General features: G+C 43.3%; 1 protein-coding gene across 1 annotated transcript; it reads left to right on the top strand.

Moving 5' to 3' along the window:
- The first annotated feature begins 5,352 nt into the window (after positions 1–5,352).
- On the top strand, positions 5,353–11,792 carry LOC122543918 (uncharacterized). Its single transcript, XM_043682835.2, has 2 exons — positions 5,353–5,486; positions 7,524–11,792. The coding sequence occupies exon 2, from the start codon at positions 7,635–7,637 to the stop codon at positions 8,424–8,426; it is 792 nt and encodes a 263-aa protein (XP_043538770.2). The 5' UTR covers positions 5,353–5,486; positions 7,524–7,634; the 3' UTR covers positions 8,427–11,792.
- The last annotated feature ends 15 nt before the right edge of the window (positions 11,793–11,807 follow it).

The raw sequence follows: 11,807 nt of genomic DNA, 5'->3' as shown, positions 1-11,807 counted from the left end.
AGGACAAGAAACTTATATTTTGAAGCTGAACTTATTTGAGGGGTACTTCATCTGAGAGCATGAAGGAAATTTCAGCATTTGTGACACCAAACGGACTTTCCTCACATAAAGTGGTTTGTAAAATACACCAACTACTTTTCAAAGACTAATCAAAAAAGGTCATTTTGGGATTACCCAAATGTGTGGTGTACATGGATGGTCTGGCGATTTTTAATCACACATAGAAGAAACATTTGGAGCATCTATCAAAATTGTTTGATCAAATACAGAAGGCGGGCTTGGTGATAAACCTGGTTAAGAGGGAGTTTGCAAAAGTCCAAGTCACGTTCCTAAGCCATATCATTGGACATGGATAAATGTCCCCTTGGGATGTGAAAACAGAGAGTATTGGGGAGTTTCCCATATCATTGATGAAAAGGGAAGTGCTACAATCCCTGGGACTGAATGGTTTTTAATCAAAAATTCATACCAAAGTTTAGCAGTGACGTTACTCCATTGACAGAGTTGTTGAAGAAGTGCAGAAAATTTCAGAGGATGGTAGAACATCAGAAGGCATTTGACAGCCTGTGTTAACGACAGCCTCAGTGTTAGCCACATCTAATTACAAATGGCAAAGCCATTCAAGGTGGCTATCGATATGAGGGATTTGGATACTGGTGCAGTACTCTTGCAAGAAGACAATGAGAAAGTCGAAAGACCTTTTGGAGATTTTTCCAGAAAGTTGAATATTCATCAACAGAAATATTCCACAATTGGGAAGCCCTTGAGTTTGATGTTGATGTCACAACATTTCAATATTTATGTTGTCAATAAATGTGTCTGGGACAATTGTACTTCTATTGATCAAAACGCCTTAACATTTTTGGAAAATTTTAAAGGTTAAAATACCTAGATAATTCAGATGAAGTTCATTGTTCCAGTCATTTCATTTGAAAATTAAACACATGGCAGGATGGGGGAAGATAATTACTGATACATTCTCATGAAGGAAAACAAAGGTGTTCAGTGGTGGAAGAAATGGACTGTAATATTGAATATTTGCATTAGTCAATGTATATGTATTGTAGTGTACTAATTGTGTACGACTAAAGATCTTTTTAAGTTATGCCATCTTTGTTTATTGTGATTCATCCTTTTCAGGGAGAAGTGAAGCTGCTATGGCTTTGAGAGGTGCATTTTGTCTTTTTGATTCAGAGAGGTTTTGAGCCAGGAGTATCGAGTTGTCTCTTCAAAACCAACAAAGTAAACAGCTGGTGAGGCCCTGGGTTTTTTTAAAAAACTTGAAACAAGTGGCATCAGGCTCCCATAGAACCATGATTTTAATTTAGTTTTTAATTGTTGGGGTTTTGAAGTTGGCTGTGGAAGCTGTTTCATCATTCTCTGTCAGAGCAGATAGCTGGAGTTTGCTTTCGCTGCCAGAATTTTCTGTTGGTGTTCTATTCTCCTGGACTGGAAAAAAAAACACTGCCTGTGAGGCAGTCTATTTTACTGAATTTGCTTTTGCCAAGGGAGTGTTTATGGGATATTACCATATTGGAACAGTTGCTGTTTAGCGGTTAAATAATCTACCATTCTGTTAAACTTATACAAATTCTTCTTTCTTTCCTTTGTGTTTTCACTGGGTTTAAGAATGACACATATTTTTATTAAAGTCAAGTAATGTGACTAATCGAATTTAATCTGGAACACAGCACCTTACACGTGTCTTTAAATAAGATGTAAAGCTAAGGTCTAGGCTGTATCCTCAACACATTTGAAGGGGGTTTGGTCTGCTCCATAACAATAGCCTGTTCCCCAGATGGCTCGAGAACTTACTAATCTTAAAACTTGTCTCCAATGTGGACCAGTAAAAAAAAGTTTCTAGGCCACCTTTGGAAATCAGATTCACGGTCCACACAAAGATTGAAGTCACCCGTGATTATTATGGTTTCTAATATACATACTTTATTAACTCTTCCTGTAGGCTCTGTCCTACACCGAAATACTCTTAGGAGGCTCATAAGTTATTACCAGCATTTTTCTTGCTTCTGCTGCTGTATCACCAACAAATAAACTCAGCGAATTCCTGTCCTTGTCAATCTCCATGTTTATTGATGAAGTTTCTATCGATATGCTTGTGAAATATTGTCTTGCCTGATAATTAAATTTCAAAATGAGGATGCTGCTGTGAAGAATATCAGTAAGAATTGCCAGCAAAGATTCATCAGCACCTTCGAATCGGAAATTCTTATCCTTCAGTACAGTCTTCACATCTCCATGATTTCTCCATTGCAGCTCTGCCCTTGTCTCTATGCATACTGGATTACCAGGTTAAATGTTACACACACACACACACATACACATACACACACACGCTTTTTCCCTGCTGTTGTCTTTCACAATGTGTAACTGGTTCAAACTCTTTCCACAGTCAGAGCAGTGAAACACTTTCTCCGTGATATATGCACTTCGGCGGTTTTTCAGTCACAATGCTGTTTCAGGTCTGTCCCCACAGACAGAACGAACACACAGTTCTCCTTCTGTGTTCCAAAGCTGGAGACATTCTGTCCCTGACGAGTCAAGTAAATCTGTCAGATCTTGATGTGATCCTTGTGTTAGGTTTTCTGTCTTTAAATCCTCCCTTTCTCATACCCTGCAAGCAGAGTGTGGAAAAATCATCCCTGGAAGTTCAGAAATTCAGGACAGGCAACGCCTGTCTGTATTCAAAATGCTTTGCTGTATTTAGATTTTTTAAAATTAGATTCTCTACAGTGTGGAAACAGGCCCTTCGGCCCAACCAGTCCACACCGACCCTCCAAAGAGTAACCCACCCAGACGCATTTACCCTTTGACTAATGCACCTAACACTATGGGCAATTTAGCCTGGCCAATCCACCCTGACTTTATCATTGTACTTCAGCCTAAAATGTCCAACCCAACATACTCTTTCTCTTTCCTCTGCTGAAATCTGAACCTTCTCCACCAAGATCGTTATTTCTTTCCTCTTCTGTTAGTTTTCTCACCCCCCCTCTCCCTGCGTTCAATTCTCCAGCTTCTGTGTTCAATTCAACCATCATTTACTGCCAGGAAGTATGGCGAGATTTAACTGGCGCAATCAAGAAAGCATTAAATAATGACTTGCCCAGCAACAAGATGCAAGGGCATGGAGAAAAGGCAAGAGAATGTCAGTAAGCCAGAACGCTCATTTGGAGAGCAAGCTAAGAGACTATGGGGGAAATGAAGTTTTCCTGTGCCACAACATCTCTGTAATCCTCGCACTGTTGGGAATGTACATAAAGAAAGAATACAACATGAGGCAATATTTTAGAAACCATCGCATGTGGATAACAAAGATAATGTACAATTATAAACTTTTTTTTGAAAAAGTATAAACAAATCTTAGAGAATAAACGTGTTAACGTTATAGAAGAGCAAAGCAATGTCTGTGTTCGCTCGCACAATGGCTTTGGATGTTCGCACCCAGATAATACACACAGTGAAATTGAAATTCTGTTAGATTGGACGACTCTATCAGATCCTATGCAACATTGTTTGAAGATCCTGACTGAAAATCCTCCCAATTCTCTATACTCCTGGCTGGAATCTGCAGCCTGGAACTCAGAGTGGGGCTAAAAAGGCAGAGAGTCTAATATATGTGCAGTCTCGCACACATAAATACAGTGTAGTCCATATAAATAGTCTAACACAGAGTTTAATTTAGATAAATGCGAGGTGCTGCATTTTGGGAAAGCAAATCTTAGCAGGACTTATACACTTAATAGTTAAGGTCCTGGGGAGTGTTGCTGAACAAAGAGCCCTTAGAGCGCAGGTTCATAGTCCCTTGAAAGTGGAGTCGCAGGTAGATAGGATAGTGAGGAAGGAGTTTGATATGCTTTCCTTTATTGGTCAGAGTATTGAGTACAGGAGTTGGGAGGTCATGTTGTGGTTGTCCAGGACATTGGTTAGGCCACTGTTGGAAAATTGTGTGCAATTCTGGTTTCCTTCCTATTGGAAAGATGTTGTGTAACTTGAAAGGTTCAGAAAAGATTTACGAGGATGTTGCCAGGGTTGGAGGATTTGAGCTACAAAGAGAGGCTGAACAGGCTGGGGCTGTTTTCCCTGGAGTGTCGGAGGCTGAGGGGTGATCTTATAGAGGTTTACAAAATCATGAGGGGCATGGATAGGATAAATAGACAAAGTCTTTTCCCTGGGGTGGGAGAGTCCAAACTAGAGGGCATAGGTTTAGGATGAAAGAGGAAAGATATAAAAGAGACCTAAAAGCAGAGGGTGGTATGTGTATGGAATCAGCTGGCAGAGGAAGTGGTGGAGGCTGGTACACTTGCAACATTTAAAAGGCATCTGGATGGGTATATGAATAGGAAGGGTTTGGAGGGATATGGGCTGAGTGCTGGCAGGTGGGACTAGATGGGGTTGGGGTATCTGGTCAGCATGGGTGAGTTGGACTGAAGGGTCTGTTTCCATGCTGTACATCTCTATGACTCTATGACATGCAAATACAGTTTAATACACACAAGTATAATGAAACTCTCAATAATCCACAATCTCGCTATTACCAAGTGATGATTTGGAGGTGCCGGTGTTGGACTGGGGCTTACAAATTAAAAATCACACAACATCTGGTTATAATCCAACAGATTTATTTGGAAGCACTCGCTTTCGGAGCCCTGCCCCTTTATCAGGTGATTGTGGAATATAAGATCGGAAGACAGAATTGATAGCAAAAGTTTATAGTGTGATGCAACTGAAATTATATATTGATAAACAATCCAGATTTTTTTCAATATATAACTTCAGTTGCATCACACTGTAAATTTTTGCTATAAATTCTATGTATTACAATCTTATATTCCTGAACCATCTGATGAAGTAGGAGCACTCCGAAAGCTAAAGCTTTCAAATATACCTGTTGGACCATAACCAGATGTTGTGCGATTTTTAACATTTATCAAGTGAGTGAGACGGAATTTCTGAACGTTCCCCCCACGTAATCTCAGTAAAACCTCCCTAGAGGGAAAAGAAAACTCCTGCTTTCCATCTGCAAATTCCGCTAAAAGAAGTTTACAAAAGCCATCCGTGGACGCCTAGGTCAGAAATTCATGATTTCACCTCCTGTTTCCTGAGCCTTACTGGGAGCGGTACTTCCCTGGCCCCAGTGACTCTCTGGAGCCAGTTTGCATCTGCCCACTTCAGGACCGCACCGCCCCCGTGTCTGACTGACGCCACAGTGTGCAATAGCAAAGTAAGGTGGAACTGGACACCATCGGATGGTCCTCCAGCCAATCAAGTCCTACAAAGAGACCACGTGCTCTTCTCGCCACCATCCCCCCCACCCCCAGGATCCTTGGAGTTTCAGGAGGGGGAGACGGTAACAGCCAAGTGCACTAACGGAACCAGGGAGAGGATACATAAATACCCGGAGAGCATCCAGACCAAAGTTAGAGTCTCCAGCTCCCGCGTTTGCAACAGACGGCTGTACCGTCAAACAGGTTGTGAGCATTCTTCCTTCCTCAGTTGTGTTAGGAGGGGACTTACACCCAGCAAACTCGGACAACAGCAATGATTGTCTGTTCTGAAGTTTTAACCTTGAACTGACAGCGCCTCTCTTTGTCAACCAATTCAAACATCAGCACGACTGGGAATGGGGAAGGGCCAAATCAAGGAGGGTATTGGTAAACAGTAGTGAGAGTTTTAATTGAGGAGCTGTTTGACTTAGATACTGTGCAGGCTAGTAAGGGCAGTGATGACTGGGGAGTGAACAAGCCTCAGCTAATTATATGGGCATATGATGGAAAAATGTACAGACCTGTGAAAAAATGATAAATTCTGATCTCTGTATGTACATGTTTACATATGTATGGCATGACCAACTGTACAGACCATCAAATTATTTTATAGATTAGATTAGATTACTTACAGTGTGGAAACAGGCCTTTCGGCCCAACAAGTCCACACCGCCCCGCCGAAGCACAACCCACCCATACCCCTACCCCTACCCCTACATTTACCCCTTACCTAACACTATGGGCAATGTAGCATGGCCAATTCACCTGACCTGCATATCTTTTGGATTGTGGGAGGAAACCGGAGCACCCGGAGGAAACCCACGCAGACACGGGGAGAATGTGCAAACTCCACACAGTCAGTCGCCTGAGGCGGGAATTGAACCCGGGTCTCTGACGCTGTGAGGCAGCAAGAGACTATGGATATAGTCAGAGGAGATTCACATCATCTCAAGTTTCAGATTGAAATGGCTGGTCTGGGAGACAGAGTTGTTCTGTATTCAGAAGCTCAGCTGGAGATCAGATATCAGAGCTGTGACCAGGCTGGTTCAGCCTCGGTTGGCAACAAGAGGGAAAGAGTCAGTGACTACAGATTGAAGCTGGAAATGTGTTGCTGGAAAAGCGCAGCAGGTCAGGCAGCATCCAGGGAACAGGAGAATCGACGTTTCGGGCATAAGCCCTTCTTCAGGAATGGGGAAAGTTTGTCCAGCAGGCTAAGATAAAAGGTAGGGAGGAGGGACTTGGGAGAGGGGCGTCGGAAATGTGATAGGTGGAAAGAGGTCAAGGTGAGGGTGATAGGTCAGACTGGGGTGGGGGCGGAGAGGTCGGGAAGAAGATCTCAGGTTAGGAAGGCGGTGCTGAATTTGATGGATTTGACTGAGACAGGGTGGGGGGAGGGGAAATGAGGAAACTGGTGAAATCCGAGTTCATCCCTTGTGGTTGGAGGGTTCCTAGCCGGAAGATGAGGCGTTCTTCCTCCAACTGGACAAACTTTCCCCATTCCTGAAGAAGGGCTTATGCCCGAAACGTCGATTCTCCTGTTCCCTGGATGCTGCCTGACCTGCTGTGCTTTTCCAGCAACACATTTCCAGCTCTGATCTCCAGCATCTGCAGACCTCACTTTCTCCTCAAAGACTACAGATTGAAGACAATGGTTTCATTCTTTGAAATACTAAAACAGGATAAATTTCTGCTCCTCTACAATGGATGACACGGAAGTCAGGAAGGTGGGTGACTTGGGAGGTGGCAGTGGTTTACATACATCTGCCAACCTGATCCTTTTGCGTGGTTGAATTTGAAAAGGGTTGGGAGATTCTGATTGAATTTGGGAGAAAGTGAGGACTGCAGATGCTGGAGATCAGAGTCGAAGGGTGTGGTGCTGGAAAAGCCGGTCAGGCAGCATCCGAGGAGCAGGAGAGTTGAGCAGTTTCGGGCAAGAGCCCTTCATCAGGAATCCTGATTAACACTGTTTTTGCCAAGTGTCTCTATTGCAACAGTCTTATTTTCTCTCTCCTCCCATTGAGACCAGACTCCTATGGTAGGACCAGGTGACAAGTTCCCTTCCCTGATGGTCATTTGTGAACCAGTTAGCATTTTGTGACAATTTTACTAGCTTTTTATGGTCATTTTTCCTTATGTTCATCACGCAAGTTACTGAATTCATTGAGTTTAACAGTCTGCCTTTGTGTTTTTGCAGGTTCACTCACACATACGTTTATTTTCTGTTTTCAATCTATTTCACAGGGTTTTAGAAAAGGAGGGTTTGCAGTAAGAAAACAGAAACTTGACCTCACATCCGGATCAAAAGGAGTCACCTGATTTACTGTAACTGGAATATTATCGTGGGTTTTTAACATGGAAACCAAAATCACAGTTGACAATGGGGAGAAACCGTACACGTGTGGTTTGTCTGGACGAGGGTTCAGTCAGTCGCCTTACCTGTCAGAATATGAATGCAGCCATCTTAGGGAGAAACCATGGAAATGTGGGGACTGCGGGAAGGGATTCAGTTACCCAGTTCAGTTGGAAATTCATCAGCGCAGTCACACTGGGGAGAGACCATTCACCTGTACAGAGTGTGGGAAGGGATTCTCTACCTCGTCTCACCTGCTCACACACCAACGCATTCACACTGGGAATAGGCCGTTCACTTGCTGTGTGTGTGGGAAGGGATTCACTCAGTCATCCAACCTGTTAACACACCAGCGGCTTCACACTGGAGAGAGACCATTTTCCTGCTCCGTGTGTGGGAAGGGATTCACCATTTCAGCTCACTTACTGAGACACCAGCGGGTTCACACTGACGAGAGACCTTTTAAATGCCCAGACTGCGGCAACCACTATAAAAGTTCTGGGGAACTGATGTCCCATCAACGTGTTCACACTGACGAGAGACCGTTCAGGTGCTCTCACTGTGGAGCTGGGTTCAAGCAATCATCTGACCTCACTGTGCATCAACGTACTCACACGGGGGAGAGACCATTCACCTGCTCCACGTGTGGGAAAAGATTCAATCAGACATGCACCCTTCTGAGACACCAGCGAGTTCACACTGGGGAGAGACCTTTTAATTGCACCGAGTGTGGGAAGAAATTTGGTCGTTCCTCTACCCTACTGAGACACCAGCTAGTTCACAAGAAATTATAGTGACTGGACTTCTACCAACACAAACAGAAATATGTACATGAAGGTATGTTCGGGCTGACATTCACTTATTGTGGTCAATACTCTGATAAAAAGCAAGTAAAATCAGCTTGATATGAAACCCGGCTTGGTTACTCTTTGTAATCTATCTTCACATCCATTCAAGTTGAAATCATAGAAATTCTGTCACTAAGATTGGGACCCACTTAACACCTTCAACATTCACTCACTACAAATGCACAGTGTGTATCACCTGCCAAAATGCATTGCAGCAACTCACCAAAGCTCCTCAGACAACACCTTACAAAACTGCAGCTTCTGCCACCCAGAGGGAGAACAGCAGCAGATGCCAGTTCCTGTCCAAGCCACACAACCTGACTTGGAAAGATATTGACCTTTCCATTGCTGAGTCAAAATCCTGGAACTCTCTCCTAGAACAGCACAAATGTTTTACCTATAACCCTCTGAACTACAGCAGTTGAAGCCAGTTCACGATCACCTTTTTCTGGGCAATTAAGGATTGGCAATGATGCTGGCCTAGTCAGCAATGCAATAGTCTGTGAATGAATGAGAAACAAAGGCAGCGGTTTTTTCATATTTGAAACCAACTGCAGGATCCAGCTCCGGAAACCTGCCACTGAATTTCCTTTTTCCTAACACTGATATTCCCATAAATTCTTCCTGAATCAAACTAACAAATGTTGAAATGTTTGCTCCGTACGCTGATTAAATAAATCGCAATTGTTTCTGAAAGTTACTACAGAATCTGCTTCTACCATTCGCTATGTTCCAAATCATCATAACTTGGTCAGTATAATCCCTCATCTTTACCCTGGAATTTTAAATCATTTTCTCAGAAGTTGTGTTCTGTGGTCACCAAACTCTCTGCCAATGGATGCCCACAAAAACTAGACCTCTATTGAGTCACTCCTCATCTCTGCTCTGAGGAGGATAGTGCCAGCTCCTCTGGTTTCACTTCCCCTCATTTCGGATACTATTCTGGCAATGCTTTCTCCTGCTCCCTCTCCAAGGCCTTGATATCTCTCGTGAAGTGTGACATTCAGAAGTAATCACCAGATTTTACCTGAGGATGAACCAGAGTGATTTTTAAAGGTTCTGTATAACTTGTTTTTGACCTCCATTATTACAGCCAGGGAGCAGTTTGTGCTTTTTTTCCCCAAAGATCAATTTGTCCTGTCACATTAAATAATGTGTACATCTCCACTCCCAGGTCACTTTGCACTCTAATACTCCCATTTAGTTTATTCTCCCTCATCTTACTCTTTCTTTAAAAATCCACTGTTGTGGATCACTTTGGGATGTCCTGAGGGTATGAAAAATGTTGAATGAACACAGGGACTTTTGTCTTTTACCGGGATTTTAACTTGTAGATTTTTTTTAAACCCGTGGTGAACTCATGATTATCAAAGTGGGCTACTTTACTGCAGAGACAACCTCAGCTGGGAGTCAGTGATTGAAGAGGAAAGATCCCAGACCCTGGTTCTTCACAGTTCACTGCAGACCTGACAGGTAAATCAGCAACATTCTCAATCAGGAGACCTCAATAAATGCTACACGCTGTCCTCAAGGGAGCTCTGCAGCTGCTGTGGGATCACCAGTCCCGACTCAACTAACACCAAAAAACATGATCAGTCAGTCACTTACCTGATGGCTGTTCGTGGAATCGTACCATACAGAAACTGGCTGCTGTGAAACAGAACAACTTGAATATACGTACCACATGTCTCATATATTAAACAACCCAAGGTGCTTCAGATGAGTTTGCTAAGGCAACATTTGATGCCGAGTCCCCTTGGGCAAGATTTGCGAAATAGCCAAGAGCTTGTTTGAAAAGGCAGATGTGAAGAAACATTTTTAATCAGGAGGGAGCTGTAAATGTTCAGGGAGGAAATGTCTGAGCGTCGCACAGAGGCACGGCCACTAATGATGGAAGAATTAACATCAGAGATCCTCAGTAAATCAGGATGACGGGTGCACAGAGAGTGGATGAGCGACTGAGATAACGGATAGCGAGGGACACGACCAGGTGTAGATATCACAGAGAGTGAATGACTGGAGATTACACAGATAGATAAGGGCATGACCAGGCGTACGGATATCTCAGAGAATAAACTGACTATGAAAGACTGGTCAGAAATAATCCAGTCTGAAGGTAACATGGACATGAATGAGATTTTCAGCAGCACGTGAGCTGAGATGGGGCAGAAATAAATGTTATGGAAAATGAAATACATGTTCTTAGCAATAACCTGGACACTGATGCTCACTTTAGGTTCTGGCAGACTATTCAACTCCTGACTTCATTAAAGTCTTCATTCAAACACAGACAAAAGAACTGAATCCCAGAGGTGAGTTTGGAATGACTGTTCTTGAGTTCAAGGCTGACTTTGACAGAATGTGACATCAGGGGGCTCAAGCAAAACTGGAGTCAATGGGAATCATTGCGAAAACTCTTGGTTGGACCCAGCACAAAGAAATATGATTGTGATTATTAAAAGTTAGTCATCTAAGCTCCAGGACACCTCAGTTGGAACTCCTCAGGGTAGTGTCCTCAGCCCAACAACCTTCATCAATGACCTTCTCTCCATCATAATGTCAGAAGTGGGATGCTGACTCATGATTACATGATATACAGCACCATGTGGTATTATTCTATTTTAGACTATAAGGTTAAATAGGGATTTCTATCTTCACAATACAATTAAAACAGCAGACTACTTGAGATGAACCTTCTACACCATAAAGGCTGAGAACAGCCAGAGGTTTCCAGAACTAGATTAATTGAGGATATCTGGTCGTGTAGATGAGTTGGACTGAAGGGTTTGTTTCCATGCAGTACAGCTCCCGGAGTCTAAAGATCTTGGACCCATAAAGGATTAACCACTTAAGGCACGTGTATGTGGGTGTGTCGGGGGCGGTGGAGACTGAATGAACTGATAAAGGTTGAAGTTACCACACTGCCGCAAAGCCTGTCTGTCATCTGCAATGCACAACGCAGGTGTGCAGTAGAATACTCCCCAGTTTCCTGAACGACTGCAGCTCCAACAACATGCAGGAAGCTTGACACCACCAAGGACAAACGATGTACCTGAATATTTAATTTCTCCACTGATGATGACCTCCGTAGCAGCATGGTGTACCATCTACAAGATGCAGTGAAGAAATGTGCCAAGGTTCCAAACACAAGACCATTACCACCTAGAAGGACAAGTGCAGCAGATACATAAGAACGCCATCACCTGCAAGTTATGCTCCAAGCCACTCACCATCCAGACTTGGAAAGGTAGCGCCAATTCTTCATTGTTGCTGGGTGAAATCTGAGTCCCCTCCCTAAAAGCATCGTTGGAGGAGCTACAATAAATG

This window comes from Chiloscyllium plagiosum, unplaced genomic scaffold, assembly GCF_037043375.1.
Source record: "Chiloscyllium plagiosum isolate Xiang-an unplaced genomic scaffold, Cpla_swu_hap1 HiC_scaffold_46, whole genome shotgun sequence".
In the NCBI taxonomy this organism is placed as follows: Eukaryota; Metazoa; Chordata; class Chondrichthyes; order Orectolobiformes; family Hemiscylliidae; genus Chiloscyllium; species Chiloscyllium plagiosum.
This window is presented reverse-complemented; position numbering and strand designations above follow the sequence as displayed.

Excerpts from the sequence above, each read along its gene's own strand:
- LOC122543918 (XM_043682835.2), top strand. The coding sequence starts at position 7,635 with ATGGAAACCAAAATCACAGTTGACAATGGGGAGAAACCGTACACGTGT.